Source organism: Danio rerio, chromosome 12, assembly GCF_052040795.2.
Source record: "Danio rerio strain M-AB ecotype USA chromosome 12, GRCz13ab, whole genome shotgun sequence".
NCBI classification, from domain to species: Eukaryota; Metazoa; Chordata; class Actinopteri; order Cypriniformes; family Danionidae; genus Danio; species Danio rerio.
In genome coordinates, this window is record NC_141032.1 from 25018598 (window position 1) to 25035384 (window position 16787).

Consider the following 16787-nt stretch of genomic DNA (forward strand, 5'->3'; position numbering starts at 1 on the left):
GATATCTCTATAACCTCACTAATCTACTATATCACACACCAGCCAATCGCTCCTCAGCAGACCTGGAAAAATGTCTACCATTTCCTGAGCAACATTCCTGTGTTATTGTTTGGGGTTTTACTATGAACGGAACATTAGAGTGCATTGTGTTGTGCTAACAGGGGAATAAGTGCACGTGTTGCTGTCTGTGTACACTTTTGGGTGTGTGTGAAAGAAAGTGTGGATATTTCTGTATTAATGCTGAACTGAATTATTAACTATCACTTATCTGCTCCTGCTTGATACAATATTTTCCACAATAAATTCCACAATATGTTCCACAATATGTGGGTTCCACAATGATTGACACTTTTATTTATCTGTTCATCCTTTTAAAGTGGCTTTGACAGCAACTACATTGTATAAAATGCATGGGAATAAAGGTGACTTGTCTTCAGCCCTTATGTAAAGCCAACTGAGGCCATATAAATGTGCTCTTTGAGAGGCAGGTGGATCACTGTCAGGTGCTCTGAGAGAATAGGGTGCTATATTAAGTAAGTAAGGATTAAGTAAGCGATTGTTGTTGAATAATGGTAATGATGACAGCTTGTGTGTAGGTATGCTGACGTTATGTTGTTTGCTTTTCACTTAAATAGTATGTTAGAGTGCAAGAACATATATAAAAAACTTTTGTGAGCTGAGAGAAAAAGAGTGTGAGTATTTAGTTTCTGTTGCATCTTGTAAAGAAATCTTTAAACTGATACAACCTGAAGAATGCAAGTTAGCAGCATTAACTGTAAAAGAGACATTGTAAATTGTGGAGAAATTAACAAAGTCAAATTGTGGAGGGAGAGAATAGACTGCAGTCGGCCATAATCATGGTGTGATTTTGGAGGGGGGGTTTTTTCTACTTTTTTTTTTAACAACAAAATGATAATAGAACATTTAGATTTAATATATATCTTTAATATGTACAGTATATTAGGGATAGGATGGTTCATTAAAAAACTAAATGTTCGGCTCTCATCACGGTTCGATACACAAGTGTATTGAATGGTTCACACATTTTTTGTGTATGTGTGTGTATATATATATATATATATATATATATATATATATATATATATATATATATATATATATATATATATATATATATATATTTATACAACAGTTCTGTCTGGTTCTTGAATCTGATTGGCTGATAGCCGTGATATATTTAAGTAATATCAGAACCTGTACAGCCTCTTTACCCTTTGTGTATTACTCCGCCCACATACAGCCAGCAAAAAGCAGACACCCCAGATCTAAAGTTTAAAAAATGCTTGCTCAGCTGTTTGATTTGAATCCAACGCGGAAAAAGTAGTTCCTTATACAAAAGGATTTTTGAGACTCTCCATGTTTGATTTTGTTTTTATATCCACAATTATGCCGTCGTAGCAGTGCGATGTGGCCTACGGCCTCGTGCTAATAGACGCCTCCCACCAGTGCCGATATATAGCCATATCGCACTGCTACTCGTGTGATATATGCTATATATATATGCTTGTGTGATATATATATATATATATATATATATATATATATATATATATATATACACTCACCGCCACTTTATTAAGAACACCTTACTAGTAACAGGTTGGACCCCCTTTGCCTTCAGAACTGACTTAATCCTTTATGGCATAGACTTAACATGGCACTGGAAATATTCCTCCGAGATTTTGGTCCATATTGAGATGACAGCATCACGCAGTTGCTGCAGATTCATCGGCTGCACATCCATGATGCGAATCTCCCGTTCCACCACATCCCAAATGTGCTCTATTGGATTGAGATCTGGTGACTGTGGAGGCCATCTGATTTCAGTGAACTCATTGTCATGTGCAGCAAACCAGTCTAAGATGAGCTTTATGACATGGTGCTTTATCCTGCTGGAAGTAGCCATCAGACTGTGGTCATAAAGGGATGGACATGGTCAGCAACAATACTCAGGTGGCCTGTGGGATTGACGCGATACTCAGTTAACACTAATTGGCCCAAAGTGTGCTAAGAAAATATTCCCCCATCCAGTACACCGCCACCACCAGCCTAAACCGCTGATACTAGCAGGATGAATCCATGCTTTCATGTTGTTGACGGCAAATTTTGATGTACCATCCGAATGTCACAGCAGAAATCGAGACTCATCAGACCAGGCAATGTTTGTCCAATCTTGTCCAACTTTGATGAGCCTGTGTGAATTGTAGCCTCAGTTTCCTGTTCTTAGCTGACAGGAGTGCCACCCGGTGTGGTCTTCTGCTGCTGCAGCCCATCTGCCTCAAGGTTGGACATGTTGTGCATTCAGAGATGCTCTTCTGCTTACTTCGATTGTGACTTTTTATCAGCTGGAACCAGTCTGGCCATTCTTATCTGACCTCTGGCATTTACAAGGCATTTGCGCCCACAGAACAGCCACGCACTGGATATTTTCTTTTTGGACCATTCTCTGTTAACCCTAGAGATGGTTTTGTGAGTGTATATATATGCGTGTGTGTATTTATTTTGTTCTGTTTCATTAGTGTTAAATTATTGTATTATTATTATGATAGAATCACCTAGATAGAAAAACCTCTGCACGCAAGGCATGTGATTTTCTTAACAAACGTTTTCATATTAATGATATTGATGTTTAATAATAATAATAATAATAATATCAATAATGATAAATGTAAGGAGTCAGGGGCCTTCCGTAACTTACAGGGCCCTACACACCTTGCGTGGTGTCCACGTACAGATCAGTCCATACTTTTATGATTAATGTTATGTACTGAACATTACTTTATAGTTACAGTAACTTACAAATCCAAGGCACAAATAAAGTACTTTTTTGCTCTGGACAGACAAAAAGAAAAGAAAGGAAATTCCAGAGTTATCATTTACCTCAGAGGAGCTGGAAAACGGATCGGCCCTGAGGATGATGTCATCGGAGCAAGTCCGTGTGTATTATGTTCCTGTCGTGCTTCCTGTTTTATTGGAAAATGGACTGTGAGAGAGTGAGCGAGGAGAAGGGAAAATGAGGGGAAGCTTGTGTTTCGGTTTGTTTTGTCCTGTCCACTAATGCACCTGCCTCTGAGCCTCCAGTCTCTGTGTCTGGATGATGTCATTCTGAGCTGCCGCTGATTATAGACACGCAACAGTTACTCTACTCGCATAAACAAGTGGACATGCACACAAACATGTCATTTTGATGGTCATCAGGAGGGAGTCACCGGCTAACCCACGATATGATACTGTCACAATATGTTGCTCATTTTAATGTTATATTGATATATGATAACAAAACGATTAGTCCTCCTTTGACATTTAATGTAAGCACTGTTTAATGTAAAGAAGATTTGTAACACATCATCATTTTAATAACATTTTTTTTTTTTACTTTTCCAGGATGATAGTACATAATATTTAGTTATTTTGCAAAATACAAGTATCCAAGTGTAATTTAAAGTCCTAAATTGGCTACTTAGTTTAACTAAGCAATGTTGTTTAATTAGGGAAGGTTACATGTTCTAAAGACATGGAGAGCAAAACTAACAAATGCAGAGTGAAAATACATTTGCACCAAACTTATTCTCCAACTTAATGGCGAGTGAAGTTTCAATTCAATTCAATTCATCTTAATTCTATAACGTTTTTACAATTTAGACTGTCAAAACAGCTTAACAAGCTTAAGCTTAGAAGATTATAGTAAATTGAAACAATGTCAGTCCAGTTTTTAGAGTTTAAGTTCAGTTTAGTTAAGTTCACTGTGGTTTAATATTCACTGCTGAGAGTTCAAACACTGAAAAGCAAATCCATTGATGCGCAGCTCCACAGTAGCAACAGTGGCGAGGAACAAACTTCACCATTTGATGAAGTGAAGGGGAAAAAAATCCTTTTCCCCTCCAGGCTCAGTTGAGCACAAACATTTCTCCTCTGGACAAACTTCTTGTGTAGAGCTGCAGTCTAGGTGCCGGAAGCTGGAGAACGCTGGACGTCCATTGTGGAGAAGCTGCAGGTGGGAGAGGTCACCGGCTGGTGTACTGGCTGGTCATTCAGGATCAATGCGAAGACTTGTCTGTCACTGGGTCTCATGCTCTCCACCCATCCATGACCGCCACATCAGCTGCTCAGGATACGGCCTGGTCCACGATTATGGAAATGTCAGGAATAATAAAAACAGACTAACATAAGCGTAGATGCCGTTCAAATTATAACGTCTTTTTGGGAAGTGTTCACGGCTCCAGTTGCCCTAAATAAAACAGACTAACAATACTTTAAAGGATTTGGATCTCAAAAGCATCTGTGTTTTATCTGTATGCTATTGCATAGTAGCCAGTGGTCAACAGTAGGGCTGCACGACATTGGAAAAATCTGATATTACAATATTTTATTTTCCCGCCTTAAAACAAGCTAAACTATTTGCCAGTGGGCTAAATAAAATAATCTTGTTTTCGTTTTGAAATATAGATATTTTCACTAGAAACAAGACAGAACTCTTTTCAAATAACTCTTATCATATAAATTCTGCATAAAAATAAATTCTGTAGCTCCTGGTCAACTATAATTCAGACTCAACATTGTGTATCTTTTGATGTGCCTTTTGCGGACGCGCACATTGCGATATCAATAGTGAAACAATATATTGTTCAGCCACAATTATCAGAGATGTTAATTACATTGTAGAAGGTTGATATGTCTAAAGAAATTTCTACACAACCTAACACAATTAGGATTGTCTCGCTAAAGGTAATATCATATTCTTTTGTCTCACCCCTAGTCACTATAGCTTATATAATATCGCATTGCTATAGTGTCGGAAATGGCAATCAAGAGAAAACAATTAATTTTTTTATTGTGTCTAATATAATTTACTGTGTTTTTTTCTGCAGTTTGTGACTTTATTAATAACTTATTTGAATCTTTGCAGAGATGTATGGATGTAGTCCTCCAAGTTCATGGGAGTCATTCATACAATATTCATTCTTTTTCCACTGCACATTGACTTTATATTCTATACTGTCCATTATTTCTGTTAAGACTTTTGTCTAAGCAAAGACAGACCTTACTGTCCTAATTAAATTATTTAAAATCAAGGCATGATCATATTTTATTTTGGTCAAATAAGTAATTTAAAGGCCTTTGCCTTTTATGTAAGCCAATTCTGATACCAAATTATCAACTAGAATTCAAGTTATTAGTGTGCTGTTCCTAAAACTTGGACAGGTGACAAGACTTTTGTCAGGCACTGTATATTTATTGATATGTACAGTTGATAATATTATTTTCTGTGTTTTTTTCTGCAGTTTGTGGATGTGACTTGGCTCAAGGAGGGTTTTTTGTGCGTCAAGGCGAGTATATCTGCACTGTGGATTACCAGCGACTCTATGGCACCCGCTGCTTCAGCTGTGAGGAGTTCATTGAAGGAGAGGTTGTGTCTGCCCTGGGCAAGACTTACCATCCACGCTGCTTTGTTTGTGCCACCTGCAAGTAAGACACACTTGCATACTGTACACACTCGCATACATTCACTATTGTACATTTAACTTTAGGTTTATATTTACCTTGTGGTGGATAATGTAAAATGGTAGTAACCAAATTTCAAAATGGTATTCACATAGTTTGTTCAATATGAAATCCAGGTTATTATAGTTAATTAACTTATCCAGCATATGTTTTGTGCAGCTGCAACCCATCACTGGGAAACATCTATACATGCTTATTTACACTTACTATATACACTATGGACAATTTAGCCCCCCCAATTCACCTATAGCGCATGTTTTTGGACTTGTGGGGGAAACCAGAGCACCCGGTGGAAACCTATGGAAACAAAGGGAGAACATGTAAACTCCACACAACTCCACACAACGCCAATTGACCCACCAACCTTCTTGCTGTGAGGTGATCATGCTACCCTCTGCGCCACCATGACACTCCTAGGATAGAAGTCTTACTGGTATTTTTTTTAACTATAAATAAAATAAAAGTTAAGAAAAAATAAATAAATACCCAAATAACCCACTCACTTTCTTTTACTTGGATTAGTCCTTGCATTATCAGTGGTCACCACAGTGGAATGAACCACCAATTACTCTGCCATATGTCTTAATGGTTCCCTTCCTGCTCTTTAACACTTGAACCTACAGTTCTGGAAAAAAAACTTTGTCATTCACACACTCACCTTTACACTGGTCAGTTTGGCGTATCCAATTCACCTTTATCATGTACTGTATTGGGACACTGGGAGAAACTAGGGAAACCAGGGCACCCCAAGGAAACCCATCCAAAACATGCAAATCCATACAGAATGGCCCACTAGCCTTATAGAAAAATTCTAGAACCATATAGAAATATTTGAATAATATTAATAATAAAGACAAAAGCACAATTTTTTTTTACTAATTTATGTAAAAAAATCATTATTTACTTAAAATTAATTGTAATAGAAAATAAGTCAAGGGAATAGCAATATTTAGTGATGATATGTGAGTAATCAACTTTTAATAATTGGTTAGTAGTTTAATTGATAAAATTAAATTATAATAAAATCTATAGATTTTTTCAAGTTCACTACCTGTCAAAAGTCTTGTCATCAATGGCATCAATTCCAGCAACAAATATGACTTGTTTTCTAGTTGATCATTTGGAAAATTGGCAGATGGTAGAATTTTCCAATGAATCATCTGTTGAACTGCATCCCAATCATCACCAATACTGCAGAAGACATATTGGAACTCACATGGACCCAAGATTCTCACAAAAATCAGTCAAGTTTGGTGAAGGAGAAATCATGGTTTGGGGTTACATTCAATCTGGGGCTTGCAAGAGATCTGCAGAGTGGATGGTAACATCAACAGCCTTAGGTATCAAGACATTTGTGTTGCCCTTTACATTAGAAACCACAGGAGAGGGCAAAGTCTTCAGCAGGATAGCGCTCTTTCTCATACAGGTCAAAGTGCTCCAAAATTGGCCAGCCCAGTCACCAGATATGAACATTATTGAGCATGTCTGGGGTAAGATGGGGGAGGTGACATTGAAGATGAATCCAAAGAATCTTGATGAATTCTGGAAGTCCTGCAAGAACGCTTTCTTTGCTGTTCCAGATTACTTTATTAATAAGTTATTTGAGTCATTGCAGAAATGTATGGATGCAGTCCTCCAAGTTCTTGGGAGTCATGCACAATATTAATTACTTTCTCCACTGCACCATGACTTTATATTCTATAGTTTCCATTATTTCTGTTAAGACTTTTGTCTAAGCAAAGTCAGACATTACTGTCATAATTAAATGATTTAAAATCAAGACATGATCATATTTTATTTTGGTAAAATAAGTTTAATCTAGAGGCCTTTGCCTTTCATATAAGCCACTTCTGATACCAAGTGATCAACTAAAACTCAAAGTATTTGTTTGCTGTTTCTAAAACTGGGATAGGTGACAAGACTTTTGTCAGGTACTGTATATTTATTGATATGTACAGTTGAAAGTCAAAATTCGAAGGTCAATATTATTAGCCTCTTTAAGCTATATATTTTTTTCGATAATCTACAGAACAAACCATCGTTATACAATATCTTGCCTAATTACCCTAACCTGCCTAGTTAATCTAGTTTACCTAGTTAAGCCTATAAATGTCACTTGAAGCTGTAAAGAAGTGTCTTGAAAATATCTAGTAAAATATTATTTACGGTCATCATGGCAAAAATAAAATAAATTAGTTATTAGAAATGAGTTATAAAAACTATTATGTTTACAAATGTGTTGAAAAAATCTTCTCTCCTTTAAATAGAAATTGGGGAATAAAATAAACTGGGGGCTAATAAATCAGGGGGATAATAATTCTGACTTCAACTGTATATAAATATTATTGTTATTTGTTTTAATACTATCAATATATATATATATCTTTATAATAAATTATTTTATTATAATAAATTTGCAAGCCTCTGATTTGCTATGCCCTTAAGAATGCATAACTTTTGCTAAATTCATTTTAAACATATAGCCATAAGATTTTTTTTACCAAATACATTCTGATCAAATAAAATTTTGATAGAGCAAATAGTTCCCCCTCATGAAGACTCAAATTAAATGCACTTACTGTATTGTATTTGTTGGAGTTTTGTTTTAAAATGTTCTGTGGGTGCTTGTGTATGTGTGAACTTAATGGGAAGTCAATCTTGTTACTCAGGGTGGGGAAGGAAAGGGTTTCAGTAAGAATGTTAAGTGTGTGCTCCGCTCCCAGGCCACTTATTTACAGAGGGGTGTAGGGTGTCCCTCTGAATGGATGTTGTGTATGTGCATGTGACACGAGTCCCTCCTGCATTTACCACAGCGATGCCCATGTTTCTGTGGACACGCTGTTCCCAGTTGGTATCTTGGGTGCGACTGAATTTAAAATCACCTCGTAAATGTCTCGTTTGTAGTTACTCTGGATGACTCTATCCAGCCCTTTCCAACACTTAGTGCTTGTGTGATTGCCAGATTGAAATGATTGTTGTAATTATAACTTTAATGGCAGGCTAGCAGGTGTGAAGTACACAGGCTCTTTACTGATGATATTTGTACAAATTCAATTCACAGACGCACAGTACCTGTTGTAACACCGAAATAAATAGATATTTGTCACAAAGAGTTGAAGTTAGATTACATCAGACACTGGTGTGATAATCGGATTAAGAGATTCACTCTTAAATTGGGTGATGAGAGCTGATGATCAACATACTGTGATTTCATCGGCTCTCACACTGAACTATGAGCCAAACAGATGACTGGACCTGAGCCATCAAGCCTGTTTCATGCTTCAACTGAGAGTATTGTTCATGCCCTATTTAATGTAGCATTATTTAAATTAATTTAGAAGATTTTTTATGTAATAATATTAGTTTATAATCATGTGAAACTTAAAAAGGAGGTACAAAAGATATGGTATTCATTTTCTCTTGCTTTATTAAAAAAAATTGCATGCATATCTTATACATTAAAGGGATAGTTCACACACAAAAAATGATAACTTACTATTTACTCACCCTCTAAGTGATTCTAAAATGTTATGAGTTTCTTTCTTCCGTTGAACTCAAAACAAAAAAGTTTTTTAAGAAAACTGAAAACCTGTAACCATTAACTTTTTCCAGGATAAATAAATACTATGGAAGTCAATAGTTACGTTTCAAAATAACTTCTTTTGTTTTCAACAGAAGAACAAAACTCAAACAGGTTTCAAACAAGTGAATGGAGAGTAAATGATGACAGAATTTTTTTTTAACTATTCCTTTTTACATGCATGTCATGCCATGGCATTGATGGTATATTGGTTAGTTACGTTAGTATTTGCATTTCCAAAAGAAAAGATGTAATTTTAGTACTTTTGCTTCATTTATAAGTTTTAGATTTCCACTGTATCCAGTGCAAATCAAGTCCATACTTATTAACTTATTGATTTATTTATTTTAATTGAAAATCAAGATTATTACACCAAATATGGATTTCCTAAATCTTTTGAAGTTAAAACTCTGCGTGTCATCAAAAAATGAATATAAGCATGTCTGTAAACTATTACTTGTTTCATTATTTTGACCAATTCTCATTTTCTGCAAGGAAATATCAGGAAATGGAACTGTCTTTAGTAGTTTACACAATAAAATCAAAGTGTAATTTTACTGAAACACATAACCATAAATTGAGGAAAATTTTCAAGTGGAAGTAATCATTGGCATTGCATGCAAAATGCATTTGCTTTCATAGCTTAGAAAACAGAATAAACACAAATGAAACTGTTTCAGGCCTCAACTACAGCTACAGTGATCGACAGTCAAAGTAGAGTAGCATATATTGTTTGTGGACGCTAATTGTAGACCTTTGTGTGTTATTATGTTAATGTGTTGCTATTTACAACTTGTTCCAGGCTGCTTAAAAAGAAAATTTATATTCATTAATACTTTAACATTTTATGCAATTTTTTAAATTAATTTAAAGTAAGGGGTGGCACAGTGGCTGGGGCAATTGGCATTTGTATGTGGAGTTTGCATGTTCCACCAGTGTTTGCGTGGGTTTCCTCCAGGTGCGCTGGTTTCCCCCACAGTCCAATGTGTATATAGGTGAATAAAATAAACTAAATTGGGCGTAGTGTATCAGTGTAAATGTGAATGAGTGTATGGGTGTTTTCCAATGCTGTGACAGTTGAGTTTAAGGTTGGGGTAGGTCCGCAGCCGCTAGATCTCTGGTGATTGTCACAGTTCACATAGCAACATTATTAGAGTAGTAAAATAAACATTTCATAGTTTACAGTGCATTATATGCAGCCTACAAACAATAATCTATTATTTCACTTTTTTAACCTCATGTTAATCTTTATATGTTTACTATCTTCATGAAAACAGTTTGACAGAATTTTTGTTTCCCTATTTTTACAAGAAAAATCTATAAATATTATCGTAACATTACGTGTTACTCTCTAAAAGTACATTAAATTTCCTTTAAAAAGCAGAAAAATAACGTAATACCAAATTCCAAGCAATAACTGTAAATTTAATGTTAGATTTTTTTATTACAGAACATATCTGTAAAACAACAGGTATTTCACTGTACAGTATCATGAAAAAACTGAAAAATTCTGTAAAACAATAGAAAATTGCCTGTAAAATAATTTTTTTTTTTTTACAGTGTATAGTATAGTTCAAAAACACTGTATGTAGGGTTTACTATAAATTACTTTAGTAGTTTTTTTTAATGTTGGCTAACATAGCAAAACATCCATTAATTTTCACATTTATTATAATCAGTTATGATGTGGAAGTTTGAATACACAAATGTCTAAATCAATTACAGTGTTATTGCTACTGAAAAGTGAACATTTCCCTTTAAAACAGTCATACATACAGATACAGTACAAGGGTCTTAAAACATGTCTTTGCTTTCAGTTGCATTAAAATACATTTGCCAATGGTCAATTCTTATATCTTTTTACATACACACTTAATGTAGCTTCCCAACATCCTGTCCTAATTTAAAAGGGTTTTGAGAAACTAATTGAAAGTTTGTCTTCTTATGAAAGTCACTTTATTACTTTGCTGAATGATAAGGTGACTGTATTTCTGGCAGGCAGCCGTTTCCAGCTGGCGACCGCGTGACGTTTAATGGGAAGGAGTGCATTTGTGAGAAATGTACTCAGCCTGTGCCAGTCAACAGCACGGCTCCCCCACAGGCTGTGCACAGTGAGTTCTCTGTGTTTCTGCATTGCTATCCGCATTATATGTTATTTTGTCCTTCTGACAGACGCACACTGACTCATTCAATGACAGCTTTCATTAGTACACCATAACACTTTTGTCTCACTCTCTTGGCAGATTGCTGTGGATGTGGAAAGGAGTTTAAAAATGAGCAGTCTCTGGTGGCGCTGGACAAGCACTGGCACCTTGGCTGCTTCAAGTGCAAAGTGTGCAATAAAGTGCTTAATGCCGAATATATCAGCAAGTTAGTCCCACTCTCACTGTTCTCTGTGGATGGCTGATTGTGTGTGCTTTATTGATCTTAGTAATGTGTTGTGATGATCTGCAAGCCTGTCGAGCCCTCTGGAATGACTCAGCGTTATTGATGTGGTCAAAAATGAAAGGGTTCTCATAGCAAGCTGAGATTTGCCACCATTTCTGAGTTCAAGTGTAATGTGTGTTTATGCTCTGCAGGGATGGGATCCCCTACTGTGAGGCAGATTACCACGCCATGTTCGGCATCCAGTGTGAAACCTGCAAGAAATACATCACCGGAAAAGTACTTGAGGTTTGAAATAATTTTTACTATTTGGTAGATATTGTTAACATCGTCTCACGTCAACATGATAGTATGTAGAATCGAACTAGGTATTTCAGTCCAAGTTCAAAATATTGTCATTTTGTTCATGCCCCCCAACCTTTGCCAAAGAATGGCAAAGAGAGCGTTCTTGCAGGACCCACAGTGCGTCAGGATTCTTTGGATTCATCTTCAATGCCTCCTCCTTCATCTTACCCAACATGCTCAATAATGTTCATGTTTGGTGACTGTGCTGGCCAATTCTGATGCAAACAGAAATTGCCAGATTGATAAGACCAACAGGAGCGAGACAAAAGGGAAAAGTAGATTACATACAAAGTCAATGTAAACAGGTGAATTTCCCTCATTCAAGTCTTTCCATGCAAATTCAGATAATTCAACTTTAGAAGAAAAATTAGCTTGAGGGGAAAAACATTCTGTGAGTAAACTGGAGAGAGTGATGGGGTACTCTGTTTGGTCTCAACCCAGCATTTCACTGTAAACTGCCCAGCTAATGTTTACGTTTGTAATATTTATATTGTTTGCTAATTGGAAACTACATCGTGTGGATTTTATAGCTCTGGATCTGAATTCTCTTTTCAGAGACCTAATGTCCTTCAGAGGTCCGTGTTTAAGTGGCCTTATACATCTGGGCTCTATTTTATTGATCTTGGTGCAAAGTCTAAAGCGCATGGCGCAAAAGCATTAACGACGTGTCCGATTTAACTTTTGCTATTTTAGGGACGGAAAAATATGCTCTGCACCCCGGCGCATGGTCTAACAGGGTTGTGCTTATTCTCTTAATAAGTTGTGGGTGTGTTTTCACCATAACCTGCATTACACCAATCACATTTTCCATTCCCTTTAGGAGTCAGTTGCGTTGTGTCATGGCACGTTTGCTATTTACATAGTAAAATTAGTAAATGGAAAAACTGAACACTTCACCAGCGAGAAAACAATTAAACAGACCATCTGCAGCAAGGATAAAAAACGAACCTCTTTCATTCGGCCTCTTTACTTTCTCTTTATTTTACTCTTTACTCCTTTCGCTTTTTGGATAAGGAAACTGTGTTGTACACACTCCAGTGAAGACATCCATTAGCCTACATATTTAATTTAGTTTACTAAGTGCAAAGATTTGTTTCAAAACTATTTCTAAATTCAGCTCTATTTTCCAGCACATTAATAAATTAGCAATAAAAGAAAAAGTTATTTTCAAACACACGTACTATTCTTATGCACGATATGGTGATGCCAACGTCTCTAAAACCTGACACATGGACAAATCTAAACTTGTTTTATTAAAACAAATATAAATATGCATATAATAAATATGACTACTAAAAATAATAACATTATACAAATACAAATTGTCATGAATAAACTGTAAAAAGCCCTCCAAGGCATGAAGGTTGTGCTTTTTATATTTAAAATAATATTATTAAAATAAAAAAATAATAACATTTTAATCCCTTAATTTTTTTTTCATGTGTAAAGATATTTGTGTATTGCTGTACATCATGTGTGTATTAGGCAATGCGCTTAACTAACACGCTCTGTGCTGGACTTTTGACTAGCTTTTAGATGGTGCAGTCTATTTCAGTTTTTTTTAAAATAGCAATGCACCAACAATGCGCCGTAACACACCTCCTTTCTAGACCGGCACACCCATGAGTCCACAAAGTAGCGCAAATGGATTTGCTATTTAAACAACGTGGTGCAAAACGTAAAAATTAGGTTTGCGCTGTTCTGAAAATAGCAACAAATCTCATCATACACGACTTGCGCCTTATTGCACCAGGTGTATGATAGGACCCTCTCTATTTTCCATCAAGGCAACCCAGGGTGCTGAAATCTAATTTAATAAACAACCAGTGGCCGGTGTTACACAGACCATAACAAAAACAGATATTCCCCGTTGAAATGCACATATTTCAAGGAGAATAACTAAAACATTATTTTTCAGATAAACTAGTATATATACTAAGCATGTCTTTTAAATATCTTTTAAGTCCTCCATACACTTTCCTTTTACTGTTTTACTTCAAGTAAATTAAGTTATGAATACTATTTCATGTTGATTTTAGCTTTGTCACCCCCTAAAATGTGTTTTCTTAAATTTTCGCTTTGAGTGTGCATGAAAGGCTTTTATTCTCATTTGTGAGCTTTAGACTGGTACTCTATAATCCCAGTGGTCATGTTGGAGGAGGCAGAAGCTGAGTGGGTGCTTACAAAGAGAATCTCAGGCAGTCAATTCAGAACCCTTCTGAAGTCTAATTACAGTCCAGAACAATATATCTCCTCATATTGCATGTCCCGCTTAATACTGCCATTTTTGCTCACATGCTTTTGTTTGTACATGCAACATCTTTTTTATAGACAGCTATTGTGTTCCAACCTGACAAGGACCCCGTTGATGTATTTGTTCTTTCTATCTGCTAAGATTTCCATTAGGTAATCTTACAAATGGATAAATATTGCTTTTAATTGAACAGCTTATGTGTGTATTTCATCATTGACACATATAAACAAGGATCTACAGCGATCCACAGAATCTTCTCTGTGTTCCTCAGAGCTCTATAAATAAGTGTATCTGTGTGTGTTTATATGTGTGTGTCAGGAGTGACACGCTGTTTCTATAGCGACTGTCCCATTGGCTCCTCCACTTGCTCTTGGTAACCCTAAATTAGAACAAGTCACTGAGTGACATCATACCTTAGGATGGTAATTTTAACTAAACAGTTCCCGTGCCAAGAGCTTTCAGCAGATGTGAAATAAAAGAAGCCATGCAAAACTGCATCTTGGCATAAAGTTTTTGCCCTCAGCAACACTCAGGGCTAGTTGATACAGGTATCCTTATGTTAGCAACAATTAGCCCACCTTTCAGGAGTAATGCCAATTCACAAGCCTAGACAACGTCTGGGTACTGGGGTAATCAAATGTAAAGAGTTTTATTTGGTGTGGTGTGTATGAAGGATTTTTTTTAATGGTTTGATGTTATTTTGTGGAACTGTTCTTATGGAAAACGCCAAAGTTTACTCAGAACCACTTATTGAATGTTATGTATGAACCTGAAATGTCATGACATTTGATGTGGTAGGACTGTAACTGTTTTCAAAGAGGATAGGCATTGAAATAGAGGAGTGATGCACTAGATTTCCAATGCAGGTAATTATGACGCACTTGAAATGACATAAATCAGCAGCTTGACTGAAGAAGTGTGACAGCATGCTGAAAATGTATGATTATAGAAGCGTCCTTTAGGACTAAATGAAGGTTAATAACATATGCTTGACATTAATCTTAGGCAATTAAATAAGGTGAATGAGATTTTAAAAGTATGCACTCTCTCAGTGTGGATAGACCACTCTAAAAATGTTTATCCTTTACTAACATGCAGGGCTGTTTCCCAAAAGCATCGTATGCCTTAATAGATTTTAAAAATGATTTGACTGATCTCAAATTTTATGTTCTCTTTCCCAAAAACATTGTAACTAAAGTAGTATCTGAAAATTGTTGTAGATATATGAGTACTTTGGAGGGGTTTTGTAAGAATATAAAGTTATGAGGTCACATGCAGGGTAATTGGCAGATTTTCATTCATTCATTCATTCATTCGTTTTCCTTCGGCATAGTCCCTGATTTACCAGGGGTTGCCACAGCGAAATGAACCGCAAACTACTCTGGCACATGTTTTATGCAATGGATGCTCTTCCAACTGCAATACAGCACCAGGCTGGGAAAGAGGTTTTTTTTTTACTCTTTTATTAATTAATTTTCTTTTTTAGCTTGGTCACTTTATTAATCTGGGGTCACCACAGTGGAATGAACAGCCAACTTATCCAGCATATGTTTTGTGCAGCAGATGCCCTTTCAGCTGCAACCAATCACTGGGAAACATCCATACACATTCAATTCACACACATACACTAGTCAATTTTAGCATACCCAATTCACCTACAGTGATGTCTTTGGACTTAAGGGGAAAACCGGAGCACCCGGATGAAACCTATGCAAACACGGGGAGAACATGCTAACTCCACACAGAAATGCCAATTGACCCAGCCCAGCCGAGGCTCAAAAAAAGCGACCTTCTTGCTGTGAAGTAACTGGTACCCACTGCCCCATCGCGTCACTCAGTTTTTTACTCTTTCCCTATGAAATTATAAATTAAATCCTTAAAAGTAATTTGCCAGTCTTTCAAATTAATTATATTTCTACATAATTGTTTTAATTGCTTATACATAATTGTTATAAGATGACGATTATTGGGTTAGACGTATAAGATGCAGTTCCACATAAGATTAAATTTTAGCACCTTGAAAATGGAAAGCAAACCTAAGTAGAAGCGACTTCTGAGTAGCACATAGAATGAGTTTCCAACATTCCTAAAAATGCACTCTGAAATGTAAACTTGCATGTAGAGAACACTCTTAGGAACTAAGATACATCATTTTCCAGGAAATTCAGCCCTGGAGAACATTCACGACATATTTTAAAAAGTACAATACAAAGTTACAATCTGACTGAGCTAAAAGTGTTTTCACGCATGGCAGGTTGAATAACAGTGAACGCTGCAATGTTAACCTTGGTGTGCAGATGGAGCTTTAGAGAGGTTTAACTGAAATGTGAATGCAGCACAGACTAAGACAACTGAATAAACCAAAAACAGGACATGAAATAGCAAGATATGACCATCAAAAAGACAGAATGTTCAATCATACTTTTTTATCATAATAGGGGCTTTTAGGATTTAGCTTCTCCTTGCAGCATTTTTTTTTTTTTTTTTTTTGCATGCAAAGAAGGAAGTCTTGCTCATTTAATAAACTCTTTAAGAACTGACAGAATTCTTATCACATATTTATGAGTGAGTTCAGCCCAAGACACAGCATTTTTTGATATGTTCAGTAAGATTTGTAGGAAAATATATAAAACAAAAATGTTTATATGTATGTTTAGGTTCTGTTTTACACGTAAATGCTAAGTGAACCAGGCCTAGATG

At 36.0% G+C, this 16787-nt stretch overlaps 1 protein-coding gene across 39 annotated transcripts in view; it reads left to right on the forward strand.

Annotated features, from left to right (window-relative positions):
• ablim2 (actin binding LIM protein family, member 2) overlaps window positions 1–16787 on the forward strand; it is a 142930-nt gene that overhangs the window by 83047 nt on the left and 43096 nt on the right. For all 39 annotated transcript variants that reach the window (XR_015504118.1, XR_015504103.1, XR_015504111.1 and 36 more), the window contains exons 3-6: window positions 5304–5487; window positions 11102–11214; window positions 11347–11473; window positions 11683–11776. Coding sequence is in view for 11 of the 39 variants with exons in the window: in XM_087276271.1 (XP_087132397.1) it covers window positions 5304–5487; window positions 11102–11214; window positions 11347–11473; window positions 11683–11776 (518 nt within the window). In the remaining 28 variants the exon portion in view is untranslated. The remainder of the gene's footprint in view (window positions 1–5303; window positions 5488–11101; window positions 11215–11346; window positions 11474–11682; window positions 11777–16787) is intronic.